This window comes from Pagrus major, chromosome 19, assembly GCF_040436345.1.
Source record: "Pagrus major chromosome 19, Pma_NU_1.0".
Taxonomy (NCBI): domain Eukaryota; kingdom Metazoa; phylum Chordata; class Actinopteri; order Spariformes; family Sparidae; genus Pagrus; species Pagrus major.
Genome location: NC_133233.1, coordinates 19,832,626 through 19,858,592, shown reverse-complemented (window position 1 = coordinate 19,858,592; position 25,967 = coordinate 19,832,626). Strand labels below are relative to the sequence as shown.

The 25,967-nt window shown below is 40.6% G+C and overlaps 1 protein-coding gene across 1 annotated transcript in view; it reads right to left on the bottom strand.

Annotated features, from left to right (window-relative positions):
- ptprn2 (protein tyrosine phosphatase receptor type N2) overlaps nucleotides 1–25,967 on the bottom strand; it is a 130,294-nt gene that overhangs the window by 49,884 nt on the left and 54,443 nt on the right. Inside the window, exon 11 of the mRNA XM_073488589.1 lies at nucleotides 5,468–5,532. Coding sequence (XP_073344690.1) covers nucleotides 5,468–5,532 — 65 coding nt within the window. The remainder of the gene's footprint in view (nucleotides 1–5,467; nucleotides 5,533–25,967) is intronic.

Sequence of the window (25,967 nt, the reverse complement as noted above, 5' to 3'; positions counted from 1 at the left end):
TGAATCTGACCCAAGACCAAGAGAGGTTTATCAGTACCGTAGCGGAAGTTCCGCTGCGGAACCACTATGTCCAAAAGGCTGAAACCATCCGGCGCCCAGGGAAGGAGAAGAAGGAAAGCAGAGGAAGCAAAACGTGAAAAAGAAAGAGGTACAGTAACGTCAATGTGATGAAGTGAATGAAACTAATATGCATCGTAGTTACCGTTGTTGGAGCAGAGTGTTAGCTTGCTAGCTTACTGCGGACGATAGTAGCATTGTTTAATAATCAGTAAATAGCTGAGTCGATGTAAGTTAATGTTACTCCACCTTAAAGTCATGAGGGACATTTGGAAAGTTAACATCAGGTCTGTTCAGGTGTTATTTTAACCTGTTGGCTGCGTTTTCCTGCTTGTATGTCAGTTAAAATGCTATTAGCTTTCCACCCACTTTATAAGTAATAGGGTAGTTGTAAGACTTTGGTTTATTGTCTCACAGTTTATGTTTGTTAAAGTGTATTAATGCTAATACTACTTTCCCATATCATTCATAGGCTACACACACACACACACACACACACACACACACACATACATTTCACTGCACTTTACTGCTTTTTGCACTCTGGTTAGACTGACTTGCATTGCAATGATGATAAAGTTGAATGAATCTCATCTTATTTTCATTATTAGTCTATATTAGTCTTATGTATAGCACACACCAAGCATCTGTTTTTTATTAAACTGTAACATCCAGTGCTCACATATACTTCTCTTCTCTCTTCAGATGCACTTTTAAAATATTTCACCACCACCCCCAGTGAGCATCAGGTGCTCCTGTCCTCTACCTCAGCACACCAGAGTGACACAGCATCAGGACTAAAGGCTGCACCAGTAGACCTGCTGACTGGCCATCTCTTCTAACTGACAAAGTAAGAAAGGAGTTAGTTCACAGAGGACAGTTTCAAATAAAAAAACAGTTAATTTACCAAAAACAAAGTTGGGAGAATGTCCACATGACTTTTTTTACTAGAGTCAGTGGGGAAAAATCAAAAGAAGCTGGCTGATGTACTCAAAAAAGAATGATAGCTTGCACTGCTTCTGCTGCAAAAAGGTTTCCTCCCAAAGAATACAGACTGTTTTTATTTTGTATGTAAATAGAATATTCTTTAATATGTTTGTGCAATACCTTATTTATATTGTATTTTTAATTTATCACTTGTTTCTTTTTTCAGTTTTTATTTGGTGTGATATTTTTGACTTAAAAGAAATAAAATCGAATAGAATACATACATGTAGTTTCTGTGTGAGTGTATGAAAATTAATTATAAAATTGACTGCGATGCAAGGGGGCGCCAGCCAAAATCTTGCCTAGGGCACCAAACTGGTCAGGGCCGGCACTGTGTTTATATTAGATTATAAGACATTTACAAGCACCCAAAAGAAACCTGTTTAGAGACTGCTTAAGAACAGAAATAAAAACCTTATGAGCTTCTTGTAATTGTTTATAGCAAACAGTTTAACTAACTTATCTATTATATCAATGTCAAACCACTCAGATTTATTGTTGATTAATACGCACTTATAATGCATTTATTAGCAGTAAACTATGCACGTATTATCAGCTCACTATCCTTTTTGCAGCTACAGGATCTAAACCAAGAACAATGACTTATTAGGTCAAGTTATAAGTGCTAATAAATGTCCTATATCTAAGAATAAACATGTAAATGCTATTATAAAATGTATATAATCTTAACCTATCAGCTACAAGGACTTTAATATAAGTATAACTGAAATGATATATCTGAGGATGTTATATCCACTGCCGTCCACTCAGTCTTCACACACCTGGAGAATAAGCAGCTACATCAGAATGATGTTTGTTGATTTCAGCTCAGCATTCAATACAAGCTCACCCAGAAAGCTGATTGGAAACTAAACACTCTCGGCCTGAGTACCACACTCTGCAATTGGATATTGGACTTCCTCACAGGAAGAATCTATCTTCCTCATCATCACAAATCACCACCCTGGTTTAAAAAAGCACAGAAAAGGCTCTACTTCCTGAGGATACTCAGGAAGGCTAAATTCCAGAGCCAAATTCTGGTAAACTTTTTTTACAGAGGAGCAGTAGAAAGCATCCTGACGTACATCACAAACTGGCATGGTTTGTACACGGCCCAGAAGCAGAAGGCTCTACAGCGGGTGATTAAAACCACCCAAAGCATCATTGGTAACATCTACAGAGCATCAGTGACATCCGTGAAGTGAGATGTCTGCACAGAGCCCAAAGGATACTAAAAGACGACACCCACCCCCTGCTGCCATCTGGAAGAAGATACTGAAGTATCCACTGACGTACCACCAGACTACGGAGTAGCTTCCTCATCATCAACACTTTTTCTGTGTATTGTAATATTTTGGCAAGATCGACTTCGAAGTATTTGGTCAAAAGTTGTATGATATTTGATCCTGTCGCCCAGTCCTAGCATTTATGGAGTGCTTTTGAGGAATTTAAAACTATCAAGATTTATACCATGTCTTGCGATAATCTTTTAAGGTCATATCACCCAGCCCTGATTTGGAGCCACTGTTACATGAAGCAGTAATTTATGTTTTCTCAGTTTCTGTCTTGGTGGAGTTTTGTCGTCTCAGCTGTCAGAAATGATTTTTTTTTTTTCATATTTAATTTTTAATCTAGAGGAAAGCTTCTGCACACTCGTATCAGTATGAATCCTCATTGGCAAACCAAGCTTTTGGTCATCAAGGCGTCTATTTGGGCGTTGTGAGCAGGGAAATATTTAACCTCAGAAAATACTTTTGAGATGAATTATCACCTCACAAGCATTAAGGAGGATTTAAAGGTCATTAATGCACATTTTAACTAGAAACTACTATTTTCAAGCTTTAGATTACAGTATGAGGATTGTATAATATTCTGTTGGGGGTCTTTTTTTATGTCTAACCAAAGCAAAAAACATCTGACCAACACGCCCCTCCCTTGCAGAAAATATCTTTCTGAACCTCCCTTTTATTCCCTCGCATCTCCTCTCCACGCTCCCCACTGGTACCAGTCATGCTGTGTCTATGGCTGCCAGCAAAAGCAACCCTTTTGCCCGGTGCCTGGTCGCTGTCTCCAGCTTGGATGAGGCAGGGCTGACTCACCGCCCCCCCTCCTGCACGGCAGAAGATACGAGGAGGCAGGAGGAAGGATGCACACTCACAGAGCGTTTTGCCTTTTAGGTTTACGGCTTATTTCCACACGTAGAGTCGTGTAGAAGTGTCTGATAATAGCGTGGATATATGTATTTATATGTATGGTTTCAATACAGAGAGTGGAGCCAGTTGCTGCTAAAGCTGCACGTCGAGCACGAATTTCTTTTCACTTCACTTCTTTTCCATCCTCACACAGTTTTTCACACGTTTACAGGTCTCATGAATTGCTGTGAGAGGACCTCCATTTGCCTTTCGGGAGTGCAGCTCCCCACTTGGGAAACAGCTGTTAATAAGAACGATACTCTGAAAATACATTGCTTATGCCCCCACATATACGTACGTTATTAAAAAAACAAAGTAGTCATTTTTCTGTTGTTTTTTTCCTCCTTAGGAAGCCGACTTCCCTGCGATCTATAATGGAGTAGATATTGCTCGGCCTATTGATTGATGTCTCCTTCCCCCCACTTTGACATTTGCTTATCCTCGTCCGCATCTACTGCTATTGACGTTCGCTCTATCTGGACATCTTCCTAAGCTGTTTTGTCATTTGTCACCTCTTAAATAAAAACGGAGGAGGGGGGGAAGTTGTCAGTGATAAGACTTAATGATATCAACCGCATTGATGGTTTTATACAAGCTTGCACGGGAAAGAATACCGTCTACATTTAGTGCTGTGCTTAATTTTTCCTGCTCTCTACCTCTTATGGATCCACTGAGCTATTTCACCCAGCGTATTTCTATTTTTGCCACCGAGAAGCAGGCAACAGGAGACCCATTCTGCAACCTCTAACATGCATTCACTCATAACTGCGGTCAATTTACGGCACATTTACTGAAAGCACGCTTTTGGTTTAACACCTTTTAAACTAATGTATTTGAAGAGCCCACTCCACAGGCTCTCCTGTCAAAAGCTACTATTTTGCCCAACTTACCCTCAACTCTCCACTTCTTGGATACAAATTGGTGAGATCAACACTTCCACGTTAGAGCTGTTGCTAATAAAAGGCCCTCTGAGTGAGTTTGCAGTGTTTATACTTTGCCAGGTCTTTATTTGTAGTACAGTAAATGCCGCGCTTCCTTAACATGCATTTCTACAAACACAGTCTGGCGCAGATTTTCTCCCCATGAGGTGGAAGACAGATTTTTTCCTTTCCTCCCTCCCTCTTCCCATCCATCCCTCCCTCACCCTGGCTCCTGCAGAGAGGCTATTATTGCAGCTAATTATCTACAAATAGGCCCAATATGACAAACACAGCCCTGTACCAGTGCTGGCTAAGCGCAGGAATCAGACTGAGTGGGAATAAAAGAATGAAAAGGAGGCGAGGAGAGGCAGACAAAGAACAGGACAAAAAGTCACAGTGAAGAAGAAGAGGAAAAAAAGTGAATCAGAGATAATTGAGAAGAACGTGATAAAGACACAATGTGGAATAAGATGAGAGAAAATGTGGTGCTAAAAAAGATATAAGTAGGAGGCAGATGGGCGAAGAAAAGGCAGTGACACCAAAAGGGAGACAGCGTAGAGAACAGGGGAAAATGATCTTGTCTATACAGTCTGTGACGGTTGTTGCCAATGGCAACTGTCCTGCGATGCACAGGCCACATCCATTTAGCTCCCAGCATGCCTCATGATCAGGGCAGCTCAGGGGTCTAAGGCTGTCTGTCTCATTTCCATAGAGAAACTCATTTACCAGGCAAGCATGGAGGGCTATGATGCATCAATGGGTGCTTGATTAGATCCTCACCGCTGATACATATGAATATTTATCAGTGTTGAATGAATACACATTTACTCTCCTTTCATCTGGATCATCCTGAGTGTCCTCCTGCTCTCCTCTTAATTTTTTCCAATGAATATGTCACAGGAGCATCAGGGCCCCCCGACAAAGTGACAGCACTCAAGATAATCTGGTTATTGTTGCCCCGCGGTGACGATCAACACTCAGTTTAAGTTTCATAAAATGCATATGGCTTTTGTCTTGTGTTGTGTTTTATTCGCCATGGTGACAACAGCTCTTAGAGACCTAAAGGAAATGAGTATGGGGGACGGTAATCAAAGCAGCGCACTTAAAAGGATGTGTGTTTGGAATTCATCGCTGCTGCAGATTAGTGTTTGGCTGCACAACTGAAGCTGCAGGTGTGATGCGAATGCCAAGACAAGTTGGAATCACACTTATTCCTTCCCCACAAGGCCCAAGAAGACAAGCACTCACGCTCTTTTTCTTTTTTTCTTTTTTTCTTACACACAACGGATATTTTTAGAGAGTATAACTTACATCACTGACTCCGGCCTCCACAATCTTCAGGCCTGTCTCCTTTTCCAGCTGCTGCTTCTCTTGGACTGCACGGGAGACAAAAGCAGAGGAGGTGTTGAGTATGAGCAGCGGATGACAAAGTAGCAGATTTTTCAGTTCCTGCTGCAGAACAAGTGGTCAGTGAGACTGAGAATGATGCAATGGATGTAACAGCATGAGTCAGATGTCAGACTGGTCATAGAAAATAACCAGCCCACACACACAAACACAAACACATATAGAAAAAATCTTCATCAAGATGAGAAGCAAAAAAGCATTCAGGGTTAGATAGCAAGCCTAGATAGATAGATAGATAGATAACCCTAACCCTAAAATACAGTAGGTGAGGGTCTACAGTAGGGCTGCAAGACCTAAAATACCATGTCGCCATAAACGATGGAAACCTCTCGTTAGAAATACACTTTTGTGAGCTGAAACGGGAAGCCATCAGGGGTCTCAAAGTGGCTTCGTGCTCGGAAGCCATCTCCCTTAGCTGTCATGCCATCAGCGGCCCCTTCTTCTCCTGATGAGCAGCTCATATACACGTAATCTGATATCTTTTGTAGAAATGTTGACATGATACATACAAATTTAACAAATCCAGTGGCAGTTGCAGTGACCAGAAGGTTTGTAGCCGAAATGGCTTCGCTAAATGTGTATAACAGAAGAAAATAATAAATAATAACAATATTATTGTAACTAAGATATTTGCTGAAAAAAATGCTGTTTACATGTATATACATCATTATAAACTGTGATATAATTATCATCCGTCTTGATTTGATATTTCCTGGTTGTACACACAACTGTTCAGAAAGTATCCGGTGCTGCAGCTTGATTGGCTTCTTATTTAACTGTCGTGGCATGTGGTGTACCCTACAGCCGAACTGTAGGCCTACAAATGCCATTGGTATGCAGAAATATAAATTAAGCTTTAGCAGTTATAATACCAACCATCTTAGTTCACCGTGTTTGCATGCTGACATTTGCTAAATAGTGCTATACACAAATGGGAATGTCATTGCTTTTGCAGGTACATGTGCCTGTTACCTGATAATGGCGCTAAATGAAAAGTTGCAATGGGAAATGAACGTCTGTACCAAGTTTAAAAGCAATCCATCCAATAAATGTTGACATATTTGATGCAAAACCTCATGGTGCAAAAGTCAGGTAATTCATTCGGCTTCAGCCTCTGAGGACCACCTATAGAAAATGTCACGTTAATTAAATAGTTGTTGAGATATTTCAGTCTGGATGAAAAGTTGTGCTATTGCCATCCATATTACAATGCCATGGTTAAAAATATAAAATGCCCAGAAGACTTGACCATTATCCTCCACACACATTGAGTCAGACCTACTTAAGATTGCCAGAAAGCAGATGAAGTGCTTGTAGATTCACAGCACAAAATAAGCTCCTGCCTTTGTTCTTGCAGTAATTAATACACCACACGAGTTTGATCCTCAGATCTACTGATCTAATCAAATATGGCATGCTATTTCCAAAGCTTTGTTCACGAAACATATTCTCATGCAAATCAAACCAAAGTGAGGCAACGTTAAATATCCATCGTTCAAGATCACACATTTCGCCGACTTTTTTCCCCTCCTGCGCTTAACACCCCTTCCTCACTTTGATGGAGACATTTATATTGAAAAACAAAATCAAAGGGGCCTTAATAGATTATGCCAAATTATAGAGTGGCACAAAAAATGGAGCATAATTTTAATTGAGTTTGTTAGCATGTGAATGTGATTGGTAATGGGGAAAAGGAAAAAAGTGAGAGTTGAAGAGAGAGAAAGAGAAAGAGAGCAGGTCCTTTAAATCCCATTTCCCCAGATGAAGGCTATGCAAATGACCCTGAAGAGCTGAACCCCACCTCACACTCCAAATTCGGCAAGGGCCTGTTTAATTAGTATTTTAATCTATCCCAATGATTCCACTCAGTCCACAATGTATGCAGCATTCCATCTAATTAAGCACGCTACTTTTAGGATAATCATCCATCTCCCTCGCTCTTCCTCTCTCCCCTTTTCTCTTTCTGGTTATTAAGGATCCTGCAAACATTGATCATCCTATCATCTCATCAACATGGCAGCGAAGGGGACATCTTATATTTTAGGTGTCAGCCAGGGTTTTTTTTTTGAAGGATGGCTGAAAGGAGGATAAAGGAGGCGGCGAGAGGGCTGGAAAGGTCAAATATACATTCAAAGTCTCTAAATTGGAGTGCCACACAAAAGACGAAGACAAGGGGATGAAAAAAAGAAAATCTCCGGCTATTAGTGAGAGGAGAAAAGTCTTCAACTGGAACATCTCAACTCACTCTCATTTCATGTCGCCACCCCTGTATTCAGTCAGACATATTGCCTCTCCATAGATAGCTACAGTACCTGCATGGTCTTGGTGCTATTTAGGAGGGGGGTAATGAGCGAGGTAATTGGGCCCAGCTGGGTGAGGTCGTAGGTGGTGGGCGGAGGCGAAGCTGCTAAAAGGTCACACAACATTTTGGTCCTAATGAGGAACCCTCTGGGGTCGCAACACATCATGAGTCAAACTACGAAAGATTAGCCTGGAATCAACACACGCGCACGTCACAGCGGCTGCAGCTCGGGGTTTGACTGACAAGCTGACATTAACCGTCTTATGGTGAAACCAAAGAAGCCTGAAGGTCAGCATTTACTCGTGAATCAAAGCTGAGGACTCTCCAATCAACCGGAGGGAAAGGACAGTCCCACAACAGCCACTTTAAATGTAAATACAACGTACTTGCCGAGCTCATTAGCCGGTAACTGGAAGGATCTGGGGCTGAAGAGAGAATCCAGCCAATGGATTGCTTGTTCTGTCACAGACTGTACAGATAACAGCCTACAGCATCTCTCTCTGGTCACCCCTTATATTAACCTCCCTTTGGAGCTCACTCTCTTTCTCTTTTCCTCACAGACACACACAGGTTTTGTAAGCTTCAAATTAGCCACCAAATACTCCTGACAGACTGTGGAAAAGAGATGTCAGGTCTCATTTCAGAGAGCCTCCTCCAGCCATTTTAATAGGCATTGTCTGAGTCTATCTAGTCTGATCTCTAATATTGAGATCTGATCCCTGCTGCTCATTTGATCTTTGCGGTTTCCGAGTCATATTGAGCCATATCATCTCATGTTCGGCAGGCAAAAAAAAAAAGCACAGTGAAAGGGCTTTTTCATGTGTGTTAAAATGTGCTCCATTTTCATGTGCTTTCAATTGAAATTACATACACGCATACCAGCTTTATTGGAGAGAATAAAATAGATAATTGCCTGGGACTATTCAATATAAATTCAGTGAAAGTGGGTGATTACTAGTTTTTTGAATAAATGCCTTAAGCTGGACAGCAGCGTCGCTTGTGTACAATGCAACGACAATTGGACCTGGTCCATCTTCAATTAAAAACAATATAATTAAAGGTCTTATATCAGTAAAATCCCAGCAATCACCCTGTAAGAGACAGTGGCTGTTCAGCTCTATAATATAGTATTACATTTTTTTTTTTGTAGTTTTTGATCACATTTATGGTCATAATGTTTTCACCAATAGCCATTCAATGATTTTACATTTCGTAGTTGCCCATATATAGAATAGGTTTCTTTGCAAAGGAGGAGACGAAGCAGCCACAGTGACTTTGAACTTTACTTTGTCCTGCTGTTGGGTGGAAAAAAAGCCTAAAATCAGATTGTGGTTGTACTTTATTTTTCTTTATTCTTCATTAAATCAACGCAAGTTTGTCACTGTAAACAGATACACCAGTTGCTCTTCAGTTGTTTTTTTTGTAAGGTTGCTGTAATCAACCAGTAACCACAGGTATCTCCCAATCAAGCAGGACTAAAATTTAACAAGTTATGACCTTAAATTAGAAATGTAAAGCCGGTCCATTGCACTGCAATGCTGCTTAATACATCAAACATTTATTCCAGGAAAAAAAAGAAAAACCTCTTAAATGAGCTGGAACTGTGCCTGTGATGAAAGGACATTTTTCACTTTTAAAACAACGCTTGTCTTATCAAGTATCAGAAATGCATTAAGGAATGTGTCTCTGTCAGACATCCAAATATTCAGACAGGTAAACAGGAAGAACACTTCAAAAACTCATCAAGGACTTGTTGAAGGAGAGGAAAAGGCCATTTCAATCATCAATCTAAAGAATGACTCAAAACATCTCAGACGAGATCGCTAATGGATGAAAATTCAGCGAAAGCACACATTTAAGCTTGATTTTATGTGACCTTTAAATTGCTCTGTAGCATATGCTCTCAACACAAATTATCTTGTGGCGAGATATAATTTGATTAAAATGTTGCTTTTCTCCGCCATATGCTGCAAACTGAAGCAATTGTGCACTCCTCATCATAGATTCTAATAGCAATTCAGAAATGATTATCATGAAGTCATCAGAGCTTAAAGTCATGAATATATATATTCATTTTTCTGATATACGACAGGGTTGTTATTGTTAGAAGCAATATAAATTCAGCATCGGGAGACAAATCACCGACTGTTGGCTGTAAGTATTTTGTATTTCAACACGGCACAGCAGCCAGCGCTGTCACATGATCGTAATGTTGCCTCTATGGCCAAATGGGGGTATATAGTTGACAAAATGCATATTTCACCACCCTCTGATTGATCTGTTAATATTGAATAACATCCACATCCATTCCATCTATCTCCCCCCTCCCTCCCCCTGCTCCTCAGGTCGTCTATTCACCACTTCCATCTCTCCATCCGTCACTCCGACCAAACAAAATGAAAGTGTTTATTGCGGAGGAGGGCTGACGCTCACGCCTCTCCACAGCCGTTAGCCTTATCAGCAGGCAATCGCTCCGATATTAAAGCTGCCATTCCGCCCATCACTTTCCCCTTGCACATATGATGGCTGTCTCTACCTATCAGAGTGGAGAGAGGGGGAGGAGGAGGAGGAGGGGAGGAAAAGAGAGGGAGATGCACCTGATCCCCTTGACAGATAAGATGCACGGCAACCCATTTTTCAGTCAAAATCCAAGGCGGGAAACAAAAACAATATTCCTTTCGTAGCTCGGGAGTATGAAGAAGCGCAGCGCTGACTTCCGAGCTGCTATTCATTACATGTGTGATATATAGAACGTGTATGTGACCCCTTTACATCTGACTTCTGCACACTGATGCGTATCAAAATGTAAATCAGTCGGCAGATATTGTTGTCGCTTTTATAAGGCTTATTTGTTCATCTTCTAACCAGAAAGGATATTCTGCAGGAGGCACAAACACACTAATATAAAATGGCTTTCACATGAGTACGGCTGTTTTACCGTGAGGACAAACACACAGGAAATAACTCGATATATACTACTATCTGAGCCCACACTGTCAGCCAGAAAATCCCACGGACCTCTTTCTTTCCTCTTTCTCTTCTAGTTCATGCGTATCAATTGTTATTCAGCTCCTCCTGGCTTATACAAATCAAGACACCAAATCAAAGTGCTGCACCTCTGAGAAAACAACTACAAATGAAACAGAGGGACAGGGTGGAGGATGAGCCGGAGGAGTGCAAAGGTAGAAAAACAAGATATTATAACATTCACCATGTGTTGATATCTAATCAAGATATGATTAACTCATTAACATCGTGGCAAAATTAAATACCAAATCAAAGGAAGTGTATTAAAAACATCTGCAATTAACTAATTATTTACTTTGTTGATTGATCTGATTATATATAGCATTTTTAATCATTTAAAGATGACATGTTCCTATTGATCGTGTGATCATTTCAGCCTTGGTTGGCTTTTTCGGTGTTTTATATTTGTTCTTGTGCATGTAAAAGATCTTGAAAGTTAAAAAGGTCGAAGTCCGCACCAGCAGAAGCTCCTCTCTCCCACAGAAAACACTGCTCCTGAAACGCCTCGTCAGTAGACCCGCCTTTAATTCTGTGACTTTCTGACATCGTACTAAGTCACCATGTCACACATTTGTATAATTTCTGCCGAGCGGCTAGTTTGGCACATAAGAATTGATTTAGCACAGCTTCTCTGTTGTTGTTAGCGGGGCTGGCTCAGGCGTGTGTGAGTGGCCCAATCAGAGGAGACGGGGGGCTTTAAAGAGACAGGAACGTTTTATATGAACCTGACAATGAGCATAATATGTCTCCTTTAATACTGGTCACTTACAATATCATAATCTAGAAATCTAATATAACTAGACATTATTTAAATAACCTTTAAAATGTATCCCAATAAAGTGAATATGGAGTTACAATCAGCCAAATAATTCAGCTGAATAGAAACATCTTTTCTTCTCCATGTGCCCAACATGATGATAACGATGACATCATCAGGATTAATGTCCAATCAGCAGTGCCAATCATATACCACCATGTCTGTCACATGGTCGGGCCATGCTGTTAACAGCAGGGGGGTCCTGGCTGGCTCACTGTTTATTCACCCTGATCGATCGTTTCCTGTGGATAAGCCAACAGAGCTCCCAAACAAACCAACTGCTGTTATTCAGCCTAAATCAACACACCAAAAAAAACCTTCTATTTCTAACTGAATACAATGAACTCTGAATTCTCTTTTCACTAAAGCAGAATGTTTCCTTTAAGATGCCAGAACCTGTTTTCTGGTTGACTCATTATAGACGATATCAAAAGACAAGACAGTAGAAGTAGAGGAGAGGAGATGCTGCCTGGTTTCAGCTCCTGTAATGGCTGTAGTCGTGCAATCAGCACGCGCCTTGTGTCTGCTTCAGACCCTGCCGCGGCCTTTGGTTTCCAACACATTACAGGCCCCTTCCTCTTTCAAACAGAACCCACATGACACATTTATAATTGCATCCTCCCTTATTAGAGGCCCCTTTCAAAGATGGCTGAACAATACACCTGGATGAGGCTGTGCTGCACATGTGCAGACACACACAAACAAAAGCTCACACACACGAACAGACAGACACACACACACACACATAATATCTGTTTCTTTGCCGCCTGGTTGATTAATAGATTGTGGCTGCTCTGACACTCTGTGTAGAATAGGCATTTTGCCTTTGATAGGTGCTGACACCAATTCTTCACGGACTGCAGGAGATCGGGGGAACAGAAGCAGCACCGGCAAATGACTTGGATGGCAGGCATCTCCAGATGTGGGAGAAACCCCACGGATGTCGCTCCGCATTCTCACCGGGACACGTTTACATCGCTTACGCTCCCTTTCAGAGATGACAATCTGCAGATGTGTGACATGTGTGATGTGAATTACATGTGACAATCACTCAAAAAGAGCGGATAGGTTTGAAGATTGATGTATGCACATCTGAAACAAATCATGGTCATCAACAGTCCAGCATGCTGCAGAGCCATGCTGCTAGTATGGTGTCTATAAATGATCCATGGATCCGGATCGATTTGAAAGAGACCTATTATGCTTTTTTTGTTTTTTCCTTCCCTTCAGTGTGTTATATAGGTTCTTTTGAATGTAAAAGATCTTGAAAGTTAAAAAGGTCAAAGTCAGCACCAACAGAAGCTCCTCTCTCCCACAGAAAAAACTGCTCCTGAAACACCTCGTCAGTAGTCGCGCCTTTGATTCTGTGACATCACACTATGTCATCATGTCACACATTTGCATAATTTATGCCTAGTGGTTTTTTTGGCACATAAGAATTTATATAGGACAGCTGCTCTGTTGTTGTTAGTGGTGCTGGCTCAGGCGTGTGTGAGCTGACCAATCAGAGCAGACTGGGTATTTGGGAGGAAGGGCCTTAAAGAGACAGGAGCTCAAAGACAGAGGGGGTATACAGAGCTGCAGCACTGGACAGTATGAGAAAGCGGATGTTTTTTATTTTGAGCACTTAAACATGTAAACCTATTCTAGTAGTAACCCAAAAAAGTTATGAACCTGAAAATGAGCATTATTTGTCTCTTTTAATGATTAACGATCGAACTGAATCAAAATAGTATCGTAGCAGACAGGCAGTGATATCATCAAATATTGCAGAATTAATATAATATCGAATCTTGAAACTGGTGATTTACATCCCAAGCTGCTGGGTCTTTAAATTACCTTTTCCAATAACACAAGCCTTCCAAGCCGAGTCCACTTTGTAAATGAAATGTCCTCAGTGAGGGATGCTACAGTACATGATACATGAAGATATGATGAAAAACATTACACAGAGGTCTTTCCTCAGGTAAAAATGTATATCCAAACAATTTAAAAATGTCTGTAAAAGATGCTTCATTTCTGTCCCTGGATATATGTGTGTGTGTGATACAAGATGAAAACATCTGGAAGTCTGCCACCGTCTGAAGGAAGCCTACTGGGGAAAAGCTTACAGGAGGAGGAAATGGTGAAGCTGACACACAGAGCTGCACACACACTCACACTGCTTCCCCACTGAGGGAACTCTGACAGAGGCAGCCCTACCTGTCACTGTGGCAGCAATTATCCTGCAGGCTCTCTCCACGGACCGTCTCCTGCAGGTCTCCACATTACTAACCACATCACTGAGCACACACATACCGAGTATGCACACTGACGCACAGGGGGGCACACTGCACACCCACAAGTACACATACTGTACATATTCAAAGACACACACACACACACACACACACACACACACACACACACACACATATGGCTGCATACGCCTGGTTGTGCTTTTCATCCACAATTCGCTCTCCACAAGCTAATGGCTCGAACGAATCGTAATGATGTGTTGGTGCAGACATCCTGCTCAAGCCAGGAGAAACACACATCATTATGTGGATGTGAGTGCTCATGCAAGCATGCACACACACACAACATACCTCTTCTGTTATAGATAAATGCATTATCATAGATGAGACTGCTAAAGAGGTCTGCAAATACACACAGAAGAAAAAGCTAAATAAATCAATAAATATGCTAAGGATGTCATAAGGCTGAGTTTGGAAACATAGCAGGTGGCATTAACATGAGGCCAGGATATGAGCTCCAGTGAGTCAAAAGATAATAAAGTCTTGGATATTGGAAAAAACACACATGCTCAAAAGGACAGGGTGTCCATTTTGGCTGCAAGGAGGTCCTCTCGAGGAAGGAATTGATCTGTTTCCTGCTGGTTCACTGGAGCTGGGATACAGGACCCCGTCTGAGTCTCAGGAACAGGTTGACTGTGCGGAGCTGTGAAGGGTGATTTGAGAGAAAGGAAAAAACGAACCCAATGTGACCTCATTACCGTAGATTTGTTCCGACTGTCATTAGGAATCACAAACGCCATCACTCAAGTCGGGAAGATGAGGGAGAGGATGAGAGACAGGGGAGGAGTAAGCTGGGGTGGGGGTGGTAGGCTGGTCTCTGACGGTAATCAAGTGGATTTGATCAGAAAACACGATCTATCATCAAACAATCTATAGATAACAGAGAATATCTACACATGCAGTGTGTTTGTCCAAGCAAGGACACAGATTTGAGCTTGTGCCCGAAGACAATTACAGTACCACCATGACACATTAAATGGTTACCGTAGTGAATCCACCATAACACGATCTCCAGCTATTTAACCAAACAGGGTTTTAGCTTTATTCAATAAAGCTGATGTTACTGCGATGGGCTTCACAGCTGCTCAACAACCATTTTCAGTTGTGAACCACAAACACAACCAACGATTATATCATATATCTGATATGCGCCGACATAAAACCTTATTTTTTAATGTAGAAAAATATGCTTGTAGCAATGTATAGTTATCAAAATACAAGTGACGTTTCAGTGCACAGGTGTCATTTTAGACAATAAAGTGTATTGTTATACCTTAAAATATCCTGCGTTTGTTACATATCTTTGTCACATGTGCTTGATAATCAGATTTGAGGGATCATTGCAGAAAATGTTTGTTTATTGGCCAATCCATATCGGAATTTTTTACTCCCAATATCAACATCTGCGCCAACTAGTCAGGGTCTAAAAAAACCCTTCTGTTTTCTTTCCTTTAGGGGTAATAATAATAACAATAATGCTTTCATTGTCTATTAATCTGCCAGTCATTTTCTCAAATGACAAAACTAGTGATAAATGCCATTACAAATTTGAAGTTGATGTCTCTCAGCTGCCTGTTTTGTCCGACTTTCATACCAAAACCAAAAGATATTCAGTTTACTACCATGTAAGACAAAGATAAGCAGCAAATCTTCACATCTGACGAGCTGGTTTAAGGATATGTTTCCGTTTGTTTCAAGATAAAGGCCTGTACTCTAATTGGATAGACAGTAAAAGATGCCACCATTTTCTAACACAATCCAAAATGGATCCTAAATCAGACCTACAGCGTGCTGAGCGGCTAATGTGGTATAAATTAATCAAAACAGCAGTATAAAAAAACACCTGAAAGATGCTTTGAAAACAAAGCTTCTCTTTTGTCCCTTTTCAAACAATTTCCACCACCAACTTGCAGCTAATGCACCATCCGAGCGTCTAGATTACATTTACGTGAATCTTTTTGTCACCGAGGTACTCAAACACTTTCAGCTGGAGGAGGTTAATGTCAGAGTGTATGCATTTTCTGTCAGCGGCCTTTAAGTCAATCCCTCTAACCATGTCTACAGATGTTAGCACAGAGCACATCTTTCCTCGGAGAGTGGATAAAGTAACCTCGAGCTACGTTCCCTGTCTCTCCTTCTCTGTGAACCGCCCTGGCTGCTCCTCAGATCGCAGTGTTAATCTCGCCATTTTTGCTTTGCTGTGTACAGCTGGGAGTGGTGGGTGTAAAATGAAAGTGTAACACAACAGTCTTGCGCAGGTGTCAAAATGACAAATATGACATTTCCCTTCTGAGATTTTATTAGTTCTGATATCATTTTGTATTCAGTCTGCCTGATGTGTCACTGTGCTCTTTTTTTTTTTTATTACTACTTCGCTTCAGGACAAAATGTGATAATCATTATTATACGTCTAAAGCCGAGCAGCTGCGACTGCAAAGAGAAAAGCGAGAAATGTATTCAGGATGCAGTTGGAAAAATCAAAATACACAGTTTGACTTGTGTGTTTGCCATTGTACGAGCCTACCCACTCTGAATCAATCATCTCGCTGCAGAGTTTCTCAAACAATTCCTTTTAAAAGTGAGGCAGCGATTCAGAGTCACAGCGTGATGATTAAATCTATACACCACAGAAGTGCCGACGTACTGGTTTCTTCAGCGTTAATTTCCTAAAAAACTGCAGAACCCTCTCTATATGTTTCAAACTCTCCTGAGATTGAAGTCAAGTAGTTAGAGAGGAGAAAGACAAGACTGGATAAGCACACCTCCCTGTCTTTTTAAGGACACCTGTTGGGCTGCATGGCTCATCTCCTCCTCATTTAGCCGTCTGTCTGGGCTCCGTGGGGCTGATTACCAGGAAGAGCTGATTCCAGTTGCACTGCTTATCAGTCTAATTAGAGCCCCTGGCAGGTGACTTGAAGAGAGTTGTGTGTCTCACGGATGTTCAGGCACAACGATTTGTACAGGCATGCTGGCTGCTACATGTTACAAGGAAGAAGGCAAGACAAAAATCCAATAAGGATATGAAATTATGGCTTGCGAATTGTGACAGATTGCTCTTAGTGAAGCTGCCTCTGTGCGGGGGATGTATTTTCAGGGCCTTTCTGGGGAACAGGAGGCGCCTTGAGGAGGTTTAATAGAGTATTTTGCATCACAGTCACTTTCAAAGAAGATTTCAAGTGGTGACAACAAGTCAAGAGAAAGAGGTGACATCTTGACTAACATCCTCTGGTAAAAAGTATCAACTGTCAAAAAATGAGAGAAAAATTGAGACAGGCTATGGTTCTGTGGAGAGTGCTTCAATAGATACAGCAGTGAGAATGAAGGATGAAATAAAAGCTCGATTTAAATAAATAAGAAAAAAAGCCAGAACATCAGACAAAGAGTGAGCGGTATGGGCGGAAAGATATCGAAAAGAGTTGAGGACAGAGGAGGAAGCCACTGAAGGCGAACAAGTTTTCCAGGTAGTGTATCAGTCACCGGTAAAAGGTCACTAGTCTGCTGTTCACACATCCAGGTGCTAATGTAACACCTCTCACACCTTTCTCGGCTGCCTGTGTCTGGCTGCCTGCAGGTTGGTGGGCAGAGAGACTGTTGTTTGTGCTAGAATAATATGCTGTAATCCCCCGTCTCAGATGTGGCCTTAACACAGGTAATTGGACTTGGAGTGTGAGGATGCCTGTGGCTAGACACACACACCGCTGTGATGCACACAAACTGTGGTCTGATTTGAAATAAGAATACAATTGTTCATATTTTTGTCAAGCTGAGGATTTTTCTGCATGTTGACGCCGTGCGCATGGAGCTGAAGTAAAAGCAATACACGGTATATAATGAGCTTGGATGGTGGATTCTTTTTTTAAATCCTCTTCAAAAGCAAAGATACAAGAACAAAAGTGTGAGGAATGGATTCAACATTTTTGTTTGTTTGTTCTAACAAAGGCAGCGAACGTTAGCATGTCTGGTTAACGAGCTTAGTACCTACAGTTGTAACTGAACGTTACTTCTGAAGCCAATTTCATTTTACATTTTGTGCACTTACATATTATTCTAAAAAAGCCCTCTCACAGTTAGCACATCTAATGTCTAGTATGTCTTTACTGCTTAGAAGTCAGTACATATGCTTATATTGGAGTTTAAGCTCATGTTATTTCTCCTCTTAGGCAAGTCACACTTGATTGTTATAGCTAAAACAGTGTATATTTGAGAACCTTTGTCTAGGATTCACATTATAAAACAAGTGAACTGGGGGCAGCACTTTGAACCGACTTATGATCTAACATCAGTTTAATCAGTTAAGTAGCTATATTAAAAAAAACTCTGCTTGCGACAGTTAGCTTTGGCAGTGGATGATGTTTTCAATCCTCTCCAAATAACAAAAAGAGTAAAAAGAGTAAAGAAGGGATTAATTGTTTGTCTGCAACATAAGCTCAAATGTTTGAATGTCCAGCTAACTAGCTTAGTACCCACAGTAGGCTAGTAACTGAGCGTTATTTCCAAGGCCAAGGAGCATTTCAGTCCATATGCTCTCAAGATCCCCCTGTCAAACTCAGTCCTTAAAAAGTCAGCTGTAGGCAGCGTTTTCAACCAACATTAGCTCAACTACTTAGGTAGCTACAGCTGACAAAACCTGCTAGTGACAGTTATTTCAACTGACGCAATCAAGAATGAGAAGCCTGCTTTTGTCTACCTCTGTCTCATACCAAGGACACCATTGAAATGACCGCCATTATTTTTGTAAACTGTATTATGTAACGCTTGTCTGCAAGAACAAAAAGCTTGACAGGCATTCACTATGAACAGCAACATAAGCGGGGCAGGGTTTGGCAAACGGTCATTAAAAATACATCTTTTTATTGAAGACTTTATCCAAAATAATCCACGGTATCTTCAAGCCTAATGTACTTTCATCCTCTCAGTCTATGCAAAGATATAGCTGCAGGTATTTAGGAATGCTCACTTTCTTCCAAGATAAACGGTGATCATATATATATATATATATATATATTCCTTTCCTTTGTGTCATCCCAAGTCAATCTGAGGTGGATATTGGAGTTAAATTGAAAGCTGGTGTCCCTTAAAGAGAGGTTTGAGATAAGAAGGAGTTATCACCTCTACAGAGAGCCCTGGGAGACACAGCGCTCCTCTGTTGCAGTCCAGCCTGATGCATACAGGCCACTGACCCATGACAGTCAGCCCATATCGATTTAAGAGGAGGCAGAGGACACAGAGAAAGAGAGACGGGGAGGACAGGGAGGAGGAAAGAAATGAAAAACAGTGAGGAGGCCAGGGAGCAATATCCTTCTTAAAACTTATCCATAATTCATTGTCTTTTCTTTTTCTTCTTCCATCTACACTTTCTCTCTCTTTCAGATGGGTGCGTGGAGGGGGAATGTTCATTTTTAAGGGGGATTAGCGACGACCTATTTTGAAATGCATCCCCGTGGTACTCAAAGACACACACAGACACGCTTGTACAGTACGAACATAAAGATACATGCACATAGACAAAATCGCAGCATGGCTCGTACATCCAGAGCGATTGAATGATTTTTCCCTGTTTCTTAAGATTTGAATTGACAACGAGGTGAATCTTAAATTCAAGGTTTTGCTGAAGGTTTCCTCATTATGTAAAAAAAGAAAAAAAACATGTCTTTGTGGACATGGTGCCCCTGAAAAATAACACGTTCAATCCATTTAGCACAGTGAAAGTTGTCATAACATTTGCAGCAAAATATAAACACGGTATTTGTGCCTGGTCCCCCAAAACAAAATGTGTAGAGGTGTGAAAACCTACACCGCAGCCGCTGCTAATGATTTCTTTTTAAAGGTGCTGTGAACTCCTCGAGGCGTGTTCACTCATCTCACTTGTACAATGGGAAAAAAACATGTGAACAGTAAAATTATAGTGGAAAATCCTGTACAAGATCACATTGAAATATAATTATTTTATGTAGTGAGGCCAAATCGGAAAGATAACCCTGAGTTTACTTGCCATTACTGCAATCTTTCCCTAACCTCAACTTTATACAAGTTACCATTTACAGCCAGAAATCTGTCTGAAGTCCATGAAAGCAATTTGGCTTCTTTTAATCAGCTTAATTTATCTGCAGGAACTTTACTGATACCTTTATATAGCTGTTAATATACATTTCCTAATATCAGGCCAATAATTTATTGGGCAGATATTTGCGAACAACTGCGGTGCGACTGAAGCATTTAAAACCTCTGTATGAAGGGATAATGAACACCAGCGTCATTAGCTGAATTACTAGCTGACATTTTCAAATAATAAGAATTTAAATGACATCATTAATGTCTCGATAAGAAGTTTTTTAGAACTGAACTTGCTGATACAACAACCATCGCCTCCATTTACACAACTCCAGTTAACTCATGCTCATTTTGTGGCTGAGTTGGCCACATAGCGACATTTACTCTGAAGTCTACAGCAGCATCTTTTGTATGTTGTGTGTGTCTTCAGAAAGATAGAGAGCAGACTGATACTGTACAGTCTGCTCTCTATCTTTCTGAAGACACACACACAAGTAGTTTTTCAGTTTCACTAAACTTTAACAACTGGGGGAGAAAAAATATACATTTATGATAGGACTGTGAGATATGGCTTTAAAATGATACCTTGATATCTATCGCAATACAAGATTTCAAAATATAAATATATACGTTAGGACTCGGCAACAAAATGAAATCAAGATATTTTTTTACCAAATACCTCGATATCTATTCTACAACAATATTGTAGGGATGACTATTGGTACTTTTTCATAAAGTGGGTCTGGTTCAGAAAGAAAAACAGTAATGCAGCCTTTAAAACCTGGAAAAGACAACACTTATCACACATCACAATATATAATGATATCCAACATCTCTAGGCTCATGTCACGTTAACAACACAATATAAGTACATCACCCAGCCCTTATTTATGATAAACAAACATTCAGCATATCTCACCTCAAAAATGTAAAGACAGCTATGAAACACTTTATACATCTCAGCCCAGGATCTCTCCAGGCCACAGCTGTGCATTATGCTGTACATGTCACTTTGCATTATAGATATCCACCTGCAGAGTTCAGGCACTCCAGCAGCTTTGCAGTCAGTGGGGGGTTCATGCGTTTTGTATGACAAGATGCACAGAAGCTGCGTGTAAATACAGCTGTGCCGGGGGCATGTCTTGGCGACGTTCACGCTTCGCACGGCGGCCGTTTGAGCTCATTTCAGCCAACTTCATGAGAAAAAAGACAGCAGGATTGGACGGTATTTACTATTTTTTTAAGTCAGTTATGGACCGTTTCATGTTTAAGTTAGAGGCGACAACAAGCAAACCATAACATCTAAGTCCACATGAAGAGGAAACAGCGGTTAGTCGCGGCTTAATTACTACTTGTGCTGAACTACGGCGGCACCGCAATCTGTATTACAGGTAAAAGGGGGCAAGAGTGGTCCACGAGCACACAAACAGATATAGAGAGATGCACAAAGGAAGTGAAAATTGAACATCTGTCTTTTTTTTTTTTCCCTTTCAAGCCCCGCGCCAAAGAAAGCTGGTGCTGCACCTGGACATGAATTATAGAGAGGCACTTGGATGAGGAGGATGGAAGAAAGAGACAAGAGGAAGAGAGGTGAATGAAAATGAGGGGACAGGGTGAATTTCACGTCTTCCCCCATCTGGAGACACTCACCGGGTGGCTCCGTCGGGTCAACGATCAATTCACCGCCAATAAGGAGAAACACCGTCATATAGCGTACAATACGCTGTGTTAAAAAGTTGCGTTAAGTGATACATAATTGTAAATAATAGTGGAGTAAATATGTTTCATAAAAAAACAGACGCCTCATTGTGCAAATGTTAGGAAGTGGCCCTCAGACTCTACAGTATGTTTTCAGACAGCTGTAATCCCTTAGAAAAAAAAAATATAATTATTCTCAAAGAGGAACTACAAAAGCAAATAGTGCTTTGAAGATGGAAAGCCCGAAATGTCACCTACTCGCTTTGAAGCTCCGTGGCTCTCTTTGTTTTTCTACACTTGTAGCTCACAAAACCACTGACAGAGCGAGCCGCATTCAGGGGCCAATTTAGTGCGGATGTACCATTAAGAGAAAAAACACACACACACACACACACATACAAACACATGCTCATGAGCTCCGACAGGGAGATACTGTAGAAACATTAACACACACACACACACACACACACCTGGAGAGGCTACAAATGTATGGCTATATCTCTTTGTTTTTTGTACTGTAACAACCCTCTGTGGCTTCAAGCACTTTAAGTGTCATCTGCCACCTCTTTGATGCAGTTCTGTTAGTCCATTAACAGCCACATTCAACAAAAACAATATATATCTCCTCCGTATATATCCCCAACATTAATATAGAGAGTTTTTGCAGCTGTGGAGTCACTCTTGATTCAGTTTTGAATGTTTCACAGCTGGTTTAGAGAAGACTGAGAGGGTCCAAACTAGTTTAAGTCAGACAGATTTTTAGAAAATAATCTGAAGTATTGTGATAATCAACTCATCTTCTGAGTTTCTCTTTTAAGCAAAACAAAAAGTTAGATTTCCTTACTCCAGCTTCTCAGGGTTTGCTGCTTCTCTTTGTATTATCTAATAACAAGTTAAATCTCTTGTTCTAGAGTTAAAACATTAAATTACCTTCATCTTTAGGAGATTAGGATTGTATTTTTTTTTACTAATTAAGAAGAAATGAATAGATTAGTTGAGAGAACAATCAGCCAATTAATTGATAATAAAGACAGCAAAATGTTTCTGTCCGGTCAAACAAAATGACTACAGTACATCTCCAGTGTTCTTAATGTTCACCCAAAAATTAAAATTCACCCTCATGCTGATGAAAAGTCAGGTGAAGTTTCGTAGTCCACAAAACATTTCTGGAGTTTCACAGCAGAACAGCGTTTCTGGCTACATACAGCTTGTCCGGTGAAAACAAAATCTCTGGAAGCCCTAACATCTCAAAATGATACACCACTTTTTTAGCTGAAATCTTTACTGTAGCTGCTCAGCTAAAAGTGTTAGCGCACACCTCGTCTGAAGTGGGTGCACGAGTTCGACCGCGTGTCGAGGGTGTAAATGACATCTTGAAATCAATTTGGGATCTTGTTGCTTCTGGAGACTTGGATTACGCCAAACCATTTAATGTTTTTCAAGGTTGTTTTTACGATTTAAAACAAGTCTTCTTCAGTTCTTTAGTAGATGCTACAACACTGTTTTTCTGTGACGATCCAGAATTTTTTTGTGGACAATGAAACTTCACCTGACTTTCCATCGACATGGGGGTGAGTAGATAACGACTAATAATGCTAGTAATAATACTAATCTATCCTTTAATGGTGAGACAAGCTTATATTTTTACATATTTTTTTATTTAGCAGTCGCGTTTGTTACAAAGAAGGTATAACCCATGCCACAGTAGATAGAGGAGACATCTTTAAGAGTAAGATATAATGTCGCACCTGTCTAAGATATTATTGCAAAGCAAATTTCTGCTTCAGGGGCGAGAAAACTGCATCAGTTTCAAGAAATTCATTAAATCAAGGAACAAACCTCCTCATTCTACTTACTTTGTCTTATTTCATGAAACAGACGTTCAGTTTTGAAAAGTTTGTGAGGTAAGAAATAATAATGTGGAGCAGCAAAAAGTAATATGCTCTAGTTGCTTGTTACTACTTTGGAAAAAAAGATGTAATTCTGAGATAAACAGGAGCATAAAGCCGACAACTAAACTTCTCTATCAGGCAGAAACGCTCACAGATTTTCAGTATTTTAATGGGAAAGTTTTCTTTTATTGAATTATGACTCATAGCAGGAAATGGGAAGAAGCTCATTTACATAGCTGTTTGTATCTGCTGCCTCATAAAGTAGCACCCATTGAGTGCACAAACCACTGTGCATTCAACAAACATGATGCACAAGTACCTGCTGTTCTCGACATGAGGGCCATCAGCACACGGCCTCTCGCTTGGAGTAGCGTTCACTGTGGGTACAGGCATAGAGGATGAAGGGATGGGGGGAATATAGAGATAAGGGGTGGAGGGAGAGGGGGATAAGCGAGTACTGGTGGTGGCAGAACCAAACAGGAGGTTGGATTTTCTGCTGAACTCTGCACTTAAACAAGTATTCACCCTCTCTGTGGTCACACAGCTCGTGCCAAAACATACAGATGTCAAAGGTGGCTGCAGACACTCGGCTCGGGGAAATATTTTGAAAGTAAAAAACTCTAAATTTCCTGGTCTTTGTTGACAGAAATATGAATAAATCTGTCATTTTATTTCAGCATGTTCAGTTTAGATACACAGAGATAGACTCTGATGTGTGACTGTCTCAGAGGCAGCCAATCATCATTACGACGTTGTGGCAAAATGTGCCGTTTTGTCAGTTCATAAAACACAAAGCTAGTGAGCCATCGTGTTATTAAGTTCACCACCATGTGTGAGAAAATGTGTTGTTGCCAGCCGCCCTGCGCAGCTCAGCTGGAAATTAGATCATGGTAAAAGTCCTCGGTCAGATAAAAATCGCGCCATCAACACTCTGGCTCAATTCCAGAGATGATCAATTATCAAAATATGGAGTCATACAATGAAACTGGAGCTTTTTGTACCGAACAAATAAACAGATAACATATTCATTAGTTTTTATGTACACTCAGTGTGACTGCAAATCTTCAGAGAAACTCCTGGGTCGAATATTGTCTTCCAAAAAAGGCAATATCTAGAGAAAAAGTGGAGAAACATAATGCTTGTGTTAATGTTTTCATATGAATACAACACAGTGTATGTAATTTATGTAATGCAATTTTTAGTTTGTGTGGCATCGTACATTTTTGTGAAAATCAACTGAGAAATAGGACCACTCCAGTCATATAAATGCCTGATACCTGACAAATCAAGAGACTTCATCGTATTGACGCAACAATCAAAGAAAATCATATGCCGGCAGCTCTGTGTGGCTGTACTTAGCCACAGTGGTGCTTAAGGCTAAATAGCCAGCCCCATCTCCACAGTCTGACTGCACCAATGTCTGGTATAGGGGAAAAATTATCTGGCTTGTTTGTATTTCTTTAAACCAATCATCTTGGGCGGTGCTAAATCAAGGTTGCAGCAACAGTGCTCCTGCAAATGCTGTTTGGGGGGACTTGTTTTGCACATGGGGAGGCGAGTCGTGGCATTAAAATAGCTAAATTCCCTGAAAAAGAAAAGATAACAGCTGCTAGCTTGTTCAGGCTCGTTAGCAACCATGCTACGGGTTGAGGTTACTTGCCATCAGCTAGCTCCGAGGCTGTTGCTGTTGCCTGTTGAGATGGAGATTTTGCTTCTGAATTGAAAACTAATAGCAGATAATAAAAAAAAAAAATAGTCTTCAGTCTGGATTTAAAGAATTGCCCAAATGGATAAGAGGAAAAAGCACAAAATTACATTTTTATTACTATGGTGGCAGAAAAAATAGCCCTTATCCAGTGATTGTGTGGTCTGCACAGGTGTATATGGACTGATAATGTTGTGATGGTGCCACAGTTGTTGAAAAGCTCAAAGTAAAATCAAAATCTTCAGTCATTCCCCTTCAAGAAGAAGCACAAACACTTACAGATGCAAAGTGTTACTTATGGGTTTAGACGTCAGTACAAATGTATTCATAACATTTTCGGAAAGTTGGATTTTTATCAAAACAATCTGTTGATTCAATCTGAAAAATGCTCAGTATTGATAAATTGAGAAAGGACCATAATACCACAACATGATGCTTTGACACACTTCACATTTAAACATATTGCCGCATTCCTTTCTTAATCCATGTCTTTTTCATTTCAGTGCTTTTTGTCTTTCCTCCAAAGAAACAATGCATATTCAATTTTTGTTTACGAACTCGGGGTCTCTCCGGGTGTCTGAGAAAGGTTGCTCCGTTGTTCCAATTTGCGTTGCG